The following is a 17,249-nucleotide window of genomic DNA, read 5'->3' as shown; positions in this document are numbered from 1 at the left end:
CTTGTTGCAACTCGCCTCTTGACTTGGATGAGCCTCCAAGAACCTTCAAGAACAGGCGGTGAGGAAGAAAAGATAGCTGTAGAAAGCTTCTGTGATCGCCCGTGGAGAAGAATCGAAGAAGTACCGAAGAAACGCTCTCCAACAGCTAATATCTGCGCTAACGGTCGGATCCCAATTGATTGGATTGCTCTCAATTGATTGGGGAGGCTTTGGATCGATTAGCTGATCGATCCAGAGCACCTCTGTGCTCTCGGGAATTGCCTGGATCGATCGGTCCAGAGCTGTTCTGTGTGATCGCGAGCTTCTCCCAATCGATCCACCGATCGATTGGGAGGAGGCTTGTCGCGGGGACTCACCCAATCGATTGGTCGATCGATTGGGCATGAGCCAATCGATCGGCTGATCGATCCAGCTCATGGTTTTTGCGAAAAACCAAATCCAAAGTCCCCTAAACCAACATCCGGTCAACCATGACCTGTTGGTATATCATGCCTAGCATCTTATCACCTTTGACCTGCTAGGACTCCTTCACCAAGTATCCAGTCAATCCCTTTGACCCACTTGGACTTTTCTCCTCGTGCCAAGTATCCGGTCAATCCCTTTGACCTACTTGGATTTTCACCAGATGTCTGGTCAACATTGACCCATCTGGATTTCCTCGTGTCTGGCTTCACTTACCAGGTCTTTCACTTGCCTAGCTTCACTCACTTGGACTTTCCTTCTGCCTAGCTTCACTCACTAGGACTTTCCTTTTGCCTAGCTTCACTCACTAGGACTTTCACCTGGCTTCACTTACCAAGATTTTTCCACTGCCCCCGCTTCACTCACCGAGACTTTCACCTGTCTGGCTTCACTCACCAGGACTTTCGCCTATCTTCACTCACCAGGACTTCCCAGTCAAGTATCTAGCCAATCTTGACCTACTTGACTCTTCTTCAAACTCAGACTGGTCAAACCCTAATCAGAGGGGAATTACTTCAGCAATCTCCCCAATCGGATGATTACACCTGTAATCTCCACGTATTATTTTTATTGTTAAATATCGAAACTCAAACATAGAGACTCAAGCTTGAGCCAACTCAAGCTTAGTCAACCAGGTCAACCTTGACCTAGGGATATTGCACCAACACTGAGGGAGTACGCCCACACCAGGGAGCAAGGCCACATGTCGTCCAGCATGTTGTCGCAGAACTGCCGAAGCCCAAGGGGTAGGTATGAACCCCCTTTGTTCTGCTCATTCCATCAGTCTACATCTCACAACACTCGCGACTGTCGCGGGTTCGATCCGGTCGCCCAACCGGTGCCTAAGAGTTATCGACGTCGATCCCCTTCTCCTGACCGGCGACACGAGCATCATCAGGCCGATCGACGAGAAGAAGCAAGGCGATCACCAAGGCGGCCTCATCGGAGAAGCGCGGAGCCGACAAGAGCCGGGCGCGAGCAAAGCAGGTCGTCCGCTCGGGAGGAGGAAAATCGGAGCAATACTGCTCGAGGCGAGATCAACATCATAGCAGGCGGGCCGACCGGCGGGGATTCTAATCGGGCCCAGAAGTCACACGCCCGGCGGTTAGAAATCCACGCGGTGGGCTGTAGTCGAGAGCAAGCCAGCGGACCTGAGATAAGCTTCGGTCCCCATGATCTCGAGGGAGTTGAAGTTTCACACGACGACGCACTCATTATTCGAGCGGTAATCGCCAATTATACTATTCATCGTATATTCGTTGACACAGGCAGCTCGGTCAACATCATTTTCAAGAAGGCGTTCGACCAGCTCCAAATTGACAAAGGCGAACTGTTGCCAATGACGACCCCTCTATACGGGTTCACTGGCAATGAAGTCTTACCGATCGACCAAATCAAGATGGCTATCTCGGTCGGGGAGGAACCACTCCGGAGGACAAGGGCCACCAACTTCATCGTAGTGGATGCCCCCTCAGCCTACAATGTCATTTTGGGTCGTCCGACCCTCAATGAATTTCGAGCAGTCATTTCAACCTTCTGCCAGAAGATTAAGTTTCAAGTAGAAGATCGAGTTGGAGAAGTAAAGGGGGATCAGCTGACTTCTCGGAGATGCTATGCCGAGATGGTCAAGATCAAGGCTAAGATCGCTCAGAAGACACCTCGGATAGAGGTAAACACCATAACCGAGAAGCCCCCTACTTTAATTTATGAAGAAAATGAGGAAGTACAGATACATCCAAGCCGAGCAGAGGTGACAACTTTCATAGCGTCTGACCTAGAGGCTGGGCAGAATGCCAAGCTGATTAGTTGTCTCTAGTAGAACCATGACGTGTTCGCCTGGTCTACCCATGAGCTGCCCGGCATTTCCCCAAACGTCGCACAACATGAGCTCCACGTCCGACCGGACGCTCGGCTGGTGAAGCAGAGAAAAATGGACTTCAGCGCCGAGCATAACCTAATTATCTGGGCGGAGATTGAGAAACTGTTGGTGGTCGACCATATACACAAAGTTCAGTTTCCGAGCTGGTTCGCCAATGTGGTGCTAGTCTCCAAACCGGGCAATAAATGGAGGGTCTATATCGACTTTCAGGATCTTAACAAGGCGTGCCCGAAGGACTTCTATCCCTTGCCCAGGATAGATCAGATGGTGGACTCCACGGCCGAGTGCGAGCTGATATGCATGTTGGACGCATATCAGGGGTATCATCAAGTGTCGCTTGCCCAAGAAGACCAAGAGAAAGTTAACTTCATCATTGCCGACGGTATGTACTGCTATAACGTAATGTTGTTCGGCCTAAAGAACGCAAGAGCCACCTACCAAAGGCTGATGAACAAAATGTTCTGGCAGCAGATCGGCCGTAACATGGAGGTATATGTTGACGACATATTAATTAAATTCCTCCGAGTTGCCGATCTCTGTACCGATATCAAGGAGACCTGCCAGACCCTCCGGGCATACGGAATCAGGTTAAATCCTCAGAAGTGTCTGTTCGGCGCGAAGAGTGGGCGCTTCCTTGGATATATAGTCACCGAGCGGGGTATTGAGGCAAATCCTAACAAGGTGAAGGCACTCCAGGACATGCCGCCTCCAAGAAACTTGAAGGAAGCTCAGCGCCTCACTGGTCGGGTAACAACATTATCGCGGTTCATCTCTAAGTCGTCTGACCGGAGCCTACCTTTCTTCAAGATTCTGCGCCGAGCCACCAAGTTCCAATGGGACAAAGAATGTGACCAGGCCTTCGAGGAACTCAAAGTATATCTGAACTCACTACCTGCACTAGCTAAGCCTACTGCCGGTGAACCGCTTCAGATTTATCTGTCTTCGACCGAGCACGCTGTCGACTCGGCTCTGCTTCGACAGAACGGCGAAGAACAGCCAGTGTACTTCTTGAATCATATATTAAAGGATGTTGAATCTCACTACACCAGTCTTGAGAAGTTCGCATTTGCCTTGGTACTCGTCTCTCGGAGGCTTCGCCCTTATTTCCTTGCCCACACTATCGTGGTGATGACCAACAACCCCTTGGGAAGAGTCCTGCTTAACCCAGAGGCGTCCGATTGGCTGATCAAATGGACAACGAAACTCAGCGAGTTTGATATCCAATATCATCCCCGAATGGCCATCAAAGCACAATCCTTGGCCGACTTTGTCACAGAGGTGCAAAACCCTGAGCCCGACTCAGTATGGAAAATATATGTGGATGGGTCGTCCACCCGACAAGGTAGTGGGATCAACATACTGCTTATCTCCTCACAAGAAGAGCGGGTGAAGTTATCCGTTTGGCTAGAGTATTGGGCAACTAATAATGAAGCCGAGTACGAGGCTCTTATAGCCGGCTTACAAGCCGCTCGACACGTCGGCACGGGCAGAGTTCTTATCCACTCTGATTCTCAATTAGCCGCTCAGCAGTTGGTTGGAGCATTCGAGATCAGTAACACGCGACTCAAGTTGTACGCTGAAGCCTTCGAAAAGCTGAAGGCAAGCTTTCAGGAGGTAATCATCCAAAATATCCCCCGAGTGGAGAACCAAGCAGCAGACGAGCTGGCCAAATTGGCGAGCTCACTCTCACCAGTCGTCATTACTCAACCGATCGAGCAAGTATCCTTGGTGGCGCATGTCGATCGGATGGAGTGGCTCACTTTCCCAATGATTGGAGAACGACCATAATAGAGTTTCTACGATCGGGAGCTACGCCTACCGATCGGGAGGAAGCTCGCTTATTGAGAAGAAGGGAAAGTCGCTTCACCTTAGTTGGGGACCAGCTCTACAATAAGGCCTTCTCCAGGCCATTGCTTAAATACATCGGATCAGAGGATGTCGACTATATACTGCAAGAAGTGCATCAAGGCTCCTGTGGAGGGCATCCGGGCGGTCGGTCGCTAGCAAGGAAGATCCTACTGGCCGGGTACTTCTGGCCGACTCTACAGGAAGATGCCGCTCGGACAGTAGCCAACTGTCTATCCTGCCAGAAGTATCACCACCTTTCCCACCGGCTGACCGAAGAGATGAAGACCTCCACTGCGTCGTGCCCATTCGACCAATGGGGCATGGATATTGTGGGACCCTTCCCCATGGCGATCGGGCAGCGAAAGTTCTTGCTCGTCGCGGTGGACTATTTCTCCAAGTGGGTTGAAGCCGAGCTACTGGCCAAAATAATCGAGCAGATGGTCCAAAAGTTCATCTGGCAACATATCATCTGTCGGTTCGGCATTCCGCGTCGACTCGTCTCAAACAATGGTAGACAGTTTGTCGGACGGAAACTCAAAGAGTGGTGTGAGGGGTATGACATCAAGCAGGCCTTCACCTCCGTAGTGTACCCTCAGAGAATGGACAAGCTGAAGTCGCCAATCGGGAGATATTGTGGATTTTGCGAGTTCGGCTCGACCACATCTGAGGGAGCTGGGTTGACGAGCTCCCCAGTGTATTATGGGCAATCCGAATGCCTCCTAAGGAAGGCACGGGTGTAACCCCGTTTCACCTCGTATACGGCAGGGAGGCGGTTGTCTCGGTCGAGGTGGGAGTCTAGCTCCAAGCAGAGGCTTCTGGAGCTAGACTTCGTGGATGAGACACATGACAAAGCAGTCGTTCGGCTGATGGCTTATAGGCAAAGGATGAGGCAGAACTACAATCGACGAGTGGTCCCGAAGTCATTCCAGGTCGACGACCTCGTGTGGAAGAAAGTGAAGTCGGTCGACGATGTCCATAAACTAGAAGCTCCGTGGGCCGGACCATTCAAAGTCGTGGAGAAGCTCCGCTCAGGCGCCTACTACCTAGAAGATGCAGACGGACGGCAACTAGAACGTCCTTAGAGCACGAACCACCTCTAGCCATACCGAGCTGGATGAAAGGTGTGCCAATGTAATTGAAGTGTACCTTCCGTTTTTCCTGTGCCCTCTGATTGCAGGATTGAAATGAAAAATGAAAGGTTACCCAAATCGTCGAGCGGCGACGTTAAACCTATGTCTCCATCGACGGTCGAGTAGCGACCTTAAACCTCGGTCTTCACCAAATCGTCGAGCAGCGACGTTAAATCCATGTCTCTGTCGACGGTCGAACGACGACCTTAAACCCCGGTCTTCACCAAATCATCGAGCGGCGACGTTAAACCCATGTCTCCATCGACGGTCGAGCGGCGACCTTAAACCCTGGTCTTCACCAAATTGTCGAGCGGCGGCTTTAAACTCATGTCCCCATCGACGATCGAGCGGTGACCTTAAACTCCTGCCTTGGAAGATCATCTAGCGGAGACGTTAAAACCTAGAGTCGAGCGGCGACTATAAACCCCGGAGGTACAAGCCTAGCGAATATTTCAATAATGAAAGTACGATCATAATATCCGATCAAAACCATACAGCCAAATACTTAAGCAAACAGATGGAATATGAAGAAAAAGCCCAAAAGGATTTCATTGATAATTGGTCACTATCGAACGGCAGGAGTACATTCAAAACATTCTCTACCGACGTCTCACTCACTTGATATATTCGAAAGCCTCGTCGGGAATGGACTCAAGGAGCTAGATGCGGTTCACGTCTTTATCAGATAGGGCCTCGGAGATATGACTGTTAGCCTTCAGTTGGTCGAGTGTCGCATCGATCGCCAGCTCAAACGATCGGACGATCCGATCGGTCGCCTTCTCCAGAAATTGGTCCGTGCGAAGGTATTGTTGCTTCAGGACTGCGAAGCGACCTAGCTCGGCCACCTGTTAGGTAGTCAGAGCAGCACGGGAGGCCGCCAGCTCATCTTCAAGGCGCTTCACTCAATCCTGAAGCTCTGCCTCCTTGGCCGAGCGGCTCTCCCGCTCGGCAACTAGGAAGTCCTCTACCTTCTTCAGTTTCTTGGCCAACTGTCGAGCATCCTGGTTTTTCTGCTCCAGGTCGACGATGTCTCGTTGTTTCCTTTTGGTAGCCAGCTCGAGTTTATGATCGTAGGTCTTCAATTGCGCCTTGATCTGATCCATCCTACTGGCTTGTTCGACCTACTTCTGCTACTTCTCCGCGAGGAGCTGTTGGGCCTTCTTCAGGTCGCCCTGCAGACCGGTGGTCGTTGGCCCGTGGGAGGAGGCTTCTCCAGAAATTTTGAGTTTCTTCAGCTCGTCCTCCACTTGTGCCAGCCGCTGGCACATGACAATATTCTCCACCCAGTACTACAAGCAAATATTAGTGCCGAGCGGAGGTAAATTATGAATTGATTGTTAAAGATACTAACCCTAGTGGACATCTCCAGATGGCTATTAGCAAGCGTACCCGGGGGTTTCATGGTCGTTCGGGCCCTTGCTTCCTCCCAGATGCGAGCGAGTCGGCCACGAAAATAGACTTGATGCTGGGGAGAGCTGGGCTGGTCGCCTGGTGCAAGAAAGTCCTCCATCGGCAGGTGAAGAGTGGCGGTGACGAATAGTCGCCCGCTCGGCGCCGAGTGAGAAGAATCACTCGGTCCTGAAGTATGGGCAGGGTGAACTGGAAGGACAACGGAGCGGGTTATCTTTCGCCTAGTTGGTGGCAAGAAAGCGATTGGCTGCACGACGAGCGGCTCTGATAACTCAGCCACAGACGGAGTCCGATCGGAAGAGGTAACCTCCACTGTTGCGGGAGCTGGGGATGGGGTGCCTCCCCCCTGCAGAGGCTTGGATGACCGAGGTAGTGGAACGGGAAGGTGCGTCCGTTTGACGTCTCTTGCGGGAAAGCGACACTTCATCGCCCGAGGACCCCGAACCCTCAGCAGGGATGACAGGTGGCGCTGCTCGGACTGATCCTGGGTCGGTCGTCCCTCCCGCGCTGGGCGACCGCTCGGCGGTCCCGTCGCCCACAGTTGCGGTTTCCCCAGCTATGCCCTCCTATGAGTCGACAGGAGGCAGGCTGAGCCGTTCCATCTCCTTAGCCACGGCTGCTTCAATCTCGGCCTGCTTGGCCTTCATAATGTCGGCTGCTCGGGCGCGCATCATGATGTCAACTGTAAAAGAAAAACAGAATCATTTAGATTCAAAGGAAGCAGGTTGAGAAATTCCATACTTAGGCTGCTCGGGAGCTTCGTTCGGATTGGACTTAGCCCGAACGCGTACATGACACCCTCTGACAACAGTTTGTGAATATCGAACTTCAGGCCGGCCAACATATTAGCAACGTGGAGGTAATCCGGTCAGGTCTTGTATCTCTTCAGATCAGGTTGAGTAGGGAGCCCGACCTGCCACTTGGTCCGAAAGCAGGGCCGCTCGGGGAGTCTCAGGAAGAAGAAGTACTCCTTTCAGTGTTTGTTGGAGGTAGGCATTTTGTCGAAGAAGATTAGGTCGATCCGAGATTGGAAAAGGTACGTGCTCAGCTCGGACTGCTTGGGATAGTAGAAGTAGTGGAAAACATGAGAGGTCAGTGGAATGTTGTGTACTCGGAACAACACTACCACGCCACACAGCAGGCGGAAAGAGTTAGGGATGAGTTGGGCGAGTGGGACGCGGAAGTAGTTATAAACCTCGGTTATGAAGGGGTGAATGGGAAACCGAAAACCGGCCACAAACTGGTCTCGGAAGAAGCAAACCGTGCCGTTCGGCGGGCCGTTGGGCCGGTCGAACGGGGAGGCTAAAACTATTTCATGGTCGGGCGGGAGGTCAAAAGCATTTATCAGATGCGCGGCGTCGGCCGTGTCGAATCGAGTCTCCATGGTGGCGTATCAGAGACTGGAAATGGGGTCGGACGGCTGCGAGGAGCTTGCCATGGCCGGGGAATGAAAAGGCAGAAGATACGAAAGGAAAGATGGCCAGAAAACACAAAACTGAAAAGTACGGCGACCGAAAAGGAGCAACAGGAAAGCAATAATGTAGATGGAAAGGGAGAGCTTACAAGAGGGAGAGGATCGCTGGAGCACTGAACACAGAAGAACCGCCGGAGCACTAGACGCAGGATAATCGTCGGAGCAGAACTGTCCGAGAACACGGAGAAAATGCAGAGGAAGAAAGGGTGACGCTGAGACTTTATAAAAATGGGCGTGGCCGACCAGAGTCATCCGATCTAGGGCATGGGAATCGGAGTGCACATCCAGCCTTTGAATTCGAACTGCCAAACATCACATCAGCAGCTGTCACCTCGAACGTGCGGCGCCTGCGCCGGCAACACGTGGCGCTCTCCCACAGGGCAGCATTTAATGGGTGTGGGCGCGTGCTCGGCCGAGAAAGACTAGTCCTACACGGGTCGATCAGGATCCAACCGGCTCATTAGCTGATCAGCCAATTGGTCACCAGACTGCTTGTCCAGTCAGTCAGACTTGCAACCTCTTTCGATTAGACTTAAGGGGGAGGCATGTGATCCGGTGGTAAGGTAGGGCCCGTCCGACAGGTGGTCAAAGTGGTCACCGTTAGGCAGACGTCCGATCAGGCGAACTACCTTTCCGGTTAGCAGATAGAGTAGCTGGTCCAACACTTCAATAACTCGGTCAGACACCGAGCTTCCGACGCTCATAAAGCTCAACCAGGGAGACACGAAGGCTGAGCAGGCATCCCGCTTGGCAAACAGTGGATGCAGCCTCGACTCGATAGGCAGGACTCCTTCGCCCGACGGGGTGTAGTCGGCAGCAGCTCATCGGACGAGTGGACGCTCGGCCCGGCCGTTGCATTGTCCGAACAGCCGACTGGTCGAGCGGCTCTCCCTCTCGGCCCAATAACAGACAAAGGGAGCAGTTGACAATATCTTCCTGGGGATCAGTGCCATTGACAGGCGACGTGGTCGGTGGTATGGGCAGATAAAGAATCGTACGGTGGAAGCTTCCACTGTCACGTCAGAGATATACCCGAGCTGTTAAGATATGGCGTCAGACACGCTTTTCCGACACATCCTTTCCAGGTATACTTTGAGAAGCGTGCACGCCTCGGGAAGCATGCACGCGTCTCTCAAGAGACTTATATAAGGACCTCCAGATTTCGTCGGAGATATGTTTTGGGATTACTGTAGTTATAGTAACGTTGTTTCTTTCTACTTCATCCTTCATTCGCTTGTCGGTGACTGCCTTGAACGTCGGAGGACCATCACCGGGGAACCCCTCCCTGGCTCGGCACTAACGATTCTATGGTTGCAAGCTTAGCTTGTCAGAGGTCCACATCGCCTTCAGCCGACATCCAGTTAACGTGAGCGTCATCTTCTCAGCGTCCGTCTACTCGCACTCGGACAAGATCAGTGAGTGTTCCTCTTTCATCCATAATTTCTTTTGAATAACCTTGTTACGACCTCGTTGGGGATTCCGCTTCAGTTCGGAGGGGGAACAGCCGCTTATCGGTCGGAGAGACGCGCACAGGCCGGATCGACGTTGTATAATTGGAAGCCACAATCTGCAAGAAGATGCGCTGCTGCGCCGCCTATGGTGATGTCATGGGAAGGACAGCGGCAAGCGGCGGCTGGGAAACGAGCCACCATAAGAGGGAGGGAGAGAAAATACAGAGTAGAGAATTTGCTGTTACTGCATGATTCCCAATATTAGGTTTTCTGTTATTAATAACCCGGAAGGAAATTTGCTGTCTTTGACATGAGCATATATCCTTCTACAGCTTGATTAGGTCAGAATTGTTGAAGGGAATTTTAAATTATTGATGTGGTGATCTCTGTTCCCATTGCATATCTCAACCTGATGGGAAGGTCTAATTCCTAGTCTGAGGGTCAGAATTGTTCCTAGAGATCTTACCTAGAATATGACTATTATATTACAGTTGAGTATGCAGTTTGGAGAGAACATTTTCATGTGCCTTCTTTCTTATTTCATCTCGCGGGTTTACGTTAAACACTATGTTTTTTTCCACTGCTTTATAGCATGGTCACATAGCTCATTGAACTTTGAATATGGCATGCACAAGAAACTACCGAACCCTTCTTGTTTAATGGTTCCAATGCTAAGCAGATCTTGTTTGTTTGTTGTTCAAATCCAGTGTCAATGTGACTATTAATAATGCTAAACTCTCCATAATCAAATATTACGGTAAGATTTTGTCTAATTTGTGTTAGTGTGTGGTTAAAAGTATAGTTTTTTTATTTGAGACATGTGCTGCCTTCTCTTTCTCTTGTTTCTGTGGGTTAGCATAGGTTTAAAAGTTCTCTTTCAGGTGTAATAATGTAGAACTTATTTTTAGAGTTCTGAGCAGATACAAATTGGCTGAATTTGAGGTCTGACCCTACTAATTTTTTACTTCGTTTTTTACAACCATTTCGAAACATTTACCATAATAGTGTGCATTCTTGGTGATAGCTTTGTGTACTTGGAAAACTGTCCAGAAACAGTTGAAGAAGCTATTGCGATTGTCCCATCTATCAAGGTAAAGATTGGATTACTTTACGACGAGCTGTTTTCTTTAGCACTAGCGTCTTTGTCTCGTGGATTAGTCCCAAGTCTTAACTCATCAAAGGAGCCTGTCTGATATTTATTTTGGATTGTTCTTATCCAAATTTATAGTTTGTTGTTGTGTCCTGATATGAACTTTACCATTTTTAGTTGGTAGAAAAATTCACCCTATAGTAAGGGGATCTGCTTGTCATGGTCCATTCGTGCTTCATGCCTCCGAGCATGGCGCAGATTGGTTTTGGGTTTGTGTGGAAGCCATGCGCATTCCATTATTGCTAAACTGAATCTTATATGTGGTTACCTAGTAAATTCCATGCATTTGTTTCTAATGTTGCATTTCAAGGTTGATCATAGTTTGTGACTAATGGATCTGCTCCGTGTAACTGGTTTTGGGGGCAGAGCAAAGGGTGAATGCTTGAAGACGACGCAATTGAGAAAATGCTGCATGATCTCTCACTGATCAAGAAATTCGAGTAGTGAATTCATCAAATTGCTGCTGCTGGAGGCTTGAGCTGCAACTGCGTAGTAGAGTTTGGAAAGCAAATCATCTGTGTGTATTCAGAGTTGATAATCCAACAAATTGTCGAAAATCTTAGCTTAGCTTAGATCAAAAGCTAAGCTAAGCTTTTCAAGAAGTGCAAAAGAAGTCACTACATAACTACAAAGCTTAGCTTAGATCATCAAAACAAACATTAGAGACGAACAATCTCCACCTTCGGCAGCGAAGGAGGTCACATCAAAAGATGAATCCAATCTACAAACAAATTAATAATATGATTGAAAGAATGCTTACGTGATCCAGACAACTTCTTCGCTCGATCTGCATCGGTATTAATGGATTTGGAATAAATAATGGAGGAAACAAGAAACAGAGTATATTGGATTAACCTACATGGTAATTGTTTAGTTTAAATTGCTACAAGGACTTGAAAAGACCACCCGCCTGAAGCCTCATAGAAACAAACTTAACTCTTTGAAAATTTGCACAACTTGAGGGTGCCAGTTCTGTTTAACTCCTCTCTGGGATCTTCAGCATGAAACACTTAGTTATCAGCTGCAGAAGTATCATCTTCTAGTCTTAGTGGATTGGGTGGTATTGATTTAGCCCGCGTTTAGGAGGTAACTTCCTTAAGATAAAAAGTACCAAGGAAGATGGCAGGACTTCAACAAGCTGTAGGAGACAAAAAGAAACGGTGAGAATCATGCAAACATCAAGCTGTGCAGACCAGTAAGGAAGAATATCGATCATACCATGTAGTAGATAAAGTTCAGAATTGGGTGGTTTAGAACATCAAGGTTTGCAGCTTTATCAAAAGCATTGATGCACATCTGCAAACTCAATAATTAGAATTGATAAATCTGATATCTTAGCAAACAGATTATGAAGCGAAACTACCTTACCAAAACACTTACCATAATGCATCTTAATAAGAAACAGAGGAAACATATAGTTGTAACATAGCCGACCTATACAAGGAAAACAAGGTAATCAGTATCTATACCAATGCTCTGAGAAGTGAACATTAGTAGCTAATAAATACCTCCTGCAACTTCTTTTGACGCCCTTTTGACTCCACAGGGAAGCGTTTCAACATTAAGAAAAGCCTATCCGTAACATAATATCAGTTCACAAAGTAAATGCAAAAAGGAGTGCATGCAACAAGGAGTTCCCATGATAAGGACATCAGCTATGAAGATATCTTGAAGCATTGAACTATTTCTAAGCTAAAGAAATGTATTAGCTTTCCTGAATGTCCTTAATCTTATTTACACACATGGAACAATAAAATTACTATAACAGCATGTGCCTTTTGTTCATATAATAATAAACAGATCGATGAGAACATCACGTTTAAGTTTATTTGTCTCAGAAGTTTGTCGTCTGTTTCTAGATATTATGCATGACAAAGACACCAAAACAAGAATCAGCAAAATGAGTAGAGCCTTTGCATAACTTTTAGCTGCAGATGCATTGTAACTAGCAGGACTAAACATGGATTATCCTTTTGATATTAAAACCAACCCCTCTACAATTCCCTACCAAGTTTGTGAAGCACTTGTAAGTCATAACAATCAGAAAAGGCACTCTTATACCTCATATCACCATGAATTTTACCAAATCCAAAAGGAACTATAATAATGAAGCATTGTGTATTCATATAGCAGAAAATGGTTTAGTAACAGAGAAGACATTTTTCCCCTCTATCCGGGAGGAAGCCTTTCGGCATTTTGCATGTTTGTTTACTAATTTTAGGTTTCTCAGAAACTAGGAATTGCATGTGGGCCAAAACCAATAAGCTTTCAAATATGTAAACACATAATACTGAAAAAGCAAAGGCCCAAACCTTCCCTCGACTAAACTGGATACGGTGGAAACATATGCAAACTAAGGGGGTGTTTGGTTGATGGGTTTGGGAATGAGGGAATGGAATGATAGTAAAAGATGGTGTTTGGATTGTGGGTTTGGGAATGACAATTTGGGAATGATTTCTAGATTTATGGGAATCAACCAAACCCATATAACTAGGTGGGTTTCATTTCCATTCCCATTCTCATTACACCTTACTATCAAACTCATACCCATAGTCATTCCCATCATTTAACCAAACGCCCCCTAAATAAATCATACTAGAGACCAGCAAACAAACGGTGCATTAATGAGATTTAAATCCCCAAAACATGTTACCGAAAAAAGAATGATACAAAAAAAATGAAATATCTATCGTATAAAGCTGCTCAAACAGTGCATCAATGAGGCATAAATCTCCTAACATGTTACAGAAAAAAGAATGATGAAAACAAAAAATTGAAGATCTCTAGTATGTATCTGTTCACAAGGCAGATAAGAATGAACATACCTCCCTCCGTATAGAAGAAAGGCAAGAGCAGCAAGCAATGAGACAACTGACAAAGAAGATGATGTTTCCATAATACCTTGCAGTTTACATTGATTAAAATGGGCCATAGAAAAATACAGTAATAAGAAGCAAACCTGCCAAGAATATCTTGGAGACAATGACCATGGCACCAATTGGCTTCCACCACATGACAAACCATAGAGAGATCTGCATACAATTGAAAGAAAAAGCTGTCACCACAAAAGGCTGAGGTTTTACCCACAACAAATTTTACAGTTATCTAGTATTTTAGTTACAAAGTTGTTGATAATAATTATATGAAAAATTGTCACAAAGTTGTGACTATCTTGTATCAGTTAATGATGATACCATAATAATTGTCAATTAGTAACTTAAAAAAGTTGCCCCTAACGTTAAATTTATTGATGGATCAATTGATGCCATCAATAATATACTTTTAACCACAGAATCTACGAAATATATGGACAAAATATTTAATGAAAAATTACTAAGTTTCAGTGACAATTTTTTTTTTGGTCACTAAAACACACTTTTGTAGCAGAATGAACAAACACCAATCTTGTAGAGACCTAAACATTGTGTGGAATAATAGGATAATCATAGAAATCATCCCAACTAGACCTGATCCTCAAGTCTAATTTCAAACTACCCAAGGTTAACAATATGATTCCATGGCCAATAAAACTACCATAGGACAAGCCATATGAATAGTTTGAGTATTGACAGAGATGTGCACCATATGCTGTGGAACAATAAAAAAAAGGTATAGAAAAGATACACTAACAAAGAAAATTTTATGTAAGCAAAAGACCCAAAATATATATATGATATGATCCAAATTTTTATACTCTTGACATAAAATTTTATGTAAGCAAAAGACCCAGATTTATATTGAGACTCACAAATAAAGTTTACTGAAATTTAAGAATTTTTTTGATTAGTGAACATAACAAATAAATAAGAATACGAGACCATAACAATTATCATACTAATATATCTCTATATACATATTATAAATACCTTAAACTTTACGGTTTAGTTAGATTTTAATTTTACCTACTTTGTAAACCAAAATCAAAATGATATACCATCGAACCAAATTTTCTGATATGAATTGGTTTGTTGGTTTCAGGTTGTAGATTCCTAGTTGTCAATGTTGTGTGCAGATCTTGCACGGAGGGGATATTAGAATCCAGGAATCAAGAGGATTTTTTCCTCAAGAAATGGCATTTGCTGAGAAGGCCATTGTGGAAGGAGGTGGCTTTGAGGATGAGACCTAGATGTGAGGGGAGGAACGCTCAACTATAGATTCATTCAAATCTACTTCTGCCTAGAAATGATATGTGAGAGGGAAAGTTGTTGGCATTTCTTGATAATGACGAGGTTAGAATACTGCTTTGTTAAGGAACTACATGGAAGATGTTGTGATGTCATGACATAACTCCTCTATCGAGTGAATGCCACATAGTGGACAAGGGAGAGAAATAGGGTTTACACCAAGACAATTTAAGAGGTGGAGAGGCAACCGTGTGAGGTGCAAAGGAGGCTTGTTGTCACATTCAAGTTGTGGAGTTCCTCTTAGGAGGGAAAAAACTATGAGAGCTTGAGAAGACATGATAATAAACCAGGTTGAGAGAAAAAAAATATTGTATTATTTATAAAAGAAAACTATCACTTATGGACAAAAGCTTGATATAAGACCCAAAGACTAGACCGCAACCTCTAAAATATTAAATCTAATAACTCTAACACCTAGAAAAACTTACATATAGTGAATGAGAGTAGACTATTAATCTGCAACCTATATATAAAGACTATAAGAAATCCTTTCCCAGCATAGAAGGGATCACTATATGCATTGTAGAAAATACCCTGTGAAATTACCTGTATAACATAGATAACTGCATTAATTGCATAGAAGGTTGGCTTAAGCCCATCAGTAGATACTGAACGTGCCTGAAGGTAGCATCAAACAAGAAATAAACACTACTCAGTCAACTTTCTGTCAAAGAATTACTAGCTAAAATTGTGAATACCAACCTGATAATAGATTTCTGCCCAAAATAACACCAGCAAAGCATAGGTTGTAAAAAATGCAAGACCAGGAAAATCAAGAATAATATGCTGAATTATCTGAAGCACCAACATGTATATTTAGATAACATGGAGAACCATCAAAGACACATTAGAAAAAAGCCAAATGAGACCCCAAGCGCACCTCTGGCTGTATTTCATCGATTCTCCAACGAAAAACAAAAATCAGTGACCTAACTGCAATGCAGGAGTTACAAAGCAGCAGCAGGAAATGAGTGTATCATGGCTACAAGTAACGATTATGGAAGCTAGAAAAACAAAATAATTACCCCCATTCACAAGGAAGTTCAATAAGTGGAAGACCTTCTGCGTCGTCCAACCAAACTCTGATGCTCGACATTCAATTCTAACCAATTGAATCTGCAAATTAAGAAATATGAACATTGACCACAACATGATACACGCGCCGGGATATTGCCTATACCCTATCAATTAGTCAAATTGGCCGTTCGAATAAATATTAGCAGCTAAATCAAGACGAGATAAGAACAGAAACCCTCGATCCAGAAATACAATCGAAAATAAGGGAAGAGGAAATTACGAGGGCGACAGCGGACACGAGGCCGTAGAGGACGGCAAGGGTGTGGAAGATCCGATCCTGCCACGAGACGGAGTTGTTCACCTCGTCCCACCAATCGTCGCCGCTCCGAAGCAAGAGAAAGACCGATGGCGAGGCCATCAGGTGGCGCATCCGCCAGGGCTAAAACTTTCCGGCGAGGAGAGGTTACTCTGCGGAATCTGGGAGAGAGAGAGGAAGAGGAAGAGCCAGAAACAAAAATGGAAAAGACAAAAAAAAACAGAAGAAAAAAAGAGGGAAAATGGAGGAGAAAGGGAAGGACGGAGAAAGGCTCTCGCAGGCGTCGCCGAAACCGCGGGGCAGCGAGACGAAGCAGAAGTCGACACGTTTCTGGCTGTGGGAAAACGACGACGCTAGAATGTTTCCAAAATAGGATCTGTCAACAAATAATATCAGGAATATTTTGTAAAAAGAAACTTTTATATATATAATCACGTTAGCAATACGTGAGGTTCTTGATGAATATGTTCCTGAGTTTCTAAATGAATATATTAGTAAGTTTTAAACGAATATATTTATGTGCTCATGAATCAAATATTATTGAACTCAAGTTTAGTTTGATAATATTTTCGAGCTTGAAATCAGGCTCGACTAGTTCATTAACTTAATCGAATGAATTCAAATGAACTTTTTTTTCAAATTGAGACCCGAATAGTTTGTGAGCATCTTGACTCGTTTACATCCCTATCCATGGTACATTTATCCTTCTCCCCCTAATTAACTGCTCCATTTGAGTTTAGGTAGTTTGCATACTGGTTCAAGGTGGGTCGAGGCATATAGGCGGGAAAAAAATTCAATATATTTCGAACCCAACTCTTTTGAAATACCTCGTTCGCCCTTCACTATCTTCATTGATCAACTCCACTGCACTGCCTCGCCTACCTGCCTCCTAAGCTTCCTCTCCTCTCTAAGCCTGTCTAAAGCTATC

The 17,249-nt window shown here is 45.6% G+C and overlaps 1 protein-coding gene across 1 annotated transcript; it reads right to left on the bottom strand.

Annotated features, from left to right (window-relative positions):
- Window positions 1-11,592: 11,592 nt before the first annotated feature.
- Window positions 11,593-16,669, bottom strand: LOC122040745 (tobamovirus multiplication protein 3-like). Its single transcript, XM_042600171.1, has 11 exons — window positions 16,286-16,669; window positions 16,014-16,104; window positions 15,869-15,921; window positions 15,691-15,783; window positions 15,535-15,606; window positions 13,764-13,836; window positions 13,630-13,675; window positions 12,313-12,376; window positions 12,185-12,238; window positions 12,023-12,100; window positions 11,593-11,942 (listed from the first exon to the last, which is right to left on the bottom strand). The coding sequence occupies exons 1-11, from the start codon at window positions 16,433-16,435 to the stop codon at window positions 11,850-11,852; spliced, it is 867 nt and encodes a 288-aa protein (XP_042456105.1). The 5' UTR covers window positions 16,436-16,669; the 3' UTR covers window positions 11,593-11,849.
- Between the last annotated feature and the right edge of the window lie 580 nt (window positions 16,670-17,249).

This window comes from Zingiber officinale, chromosome 2A (assembly GCF_018446385.1).
Source record: "Zingiber officinale cultivar Zhangliang chromosome 2A, Zo_v1.1, whole genome shotgun sequence".
Classification (NCBI taxonomy): Eukaryota; Viridiplantae; Streptophyta; class Magnoliopsida; order Zingiberales; family Zingiberaceae; genus Zingiber; species Zingiber officinale.
This window is presented reverse-complemented; position numbering and strand designations above follow the sequence as displayed.

Coding starts and splice junctions, on each gene's coding strand:
- LOC122040745 (XM_042600171.1), bottom strand. CDS start 16,435: ATGCGCCACCTGATGGCCTCGCCATCGGTCTTTCTCTTGCTTCGGAGC. Junction 16,105..16,285: donor TCGTGTCCGCTGTCGCCCTC/GTAATTTCCTCT, acceptor CTTAATTTGCAG/ATTCAATTGGTTAGAATTGA. Junction 15,607..15,690: donor GGGCAGAAATCTATTATCAG/GTTGGTATTCAC, acceptor TGCTACCTTCAG/GCACGTTCAGTATCTACTGA.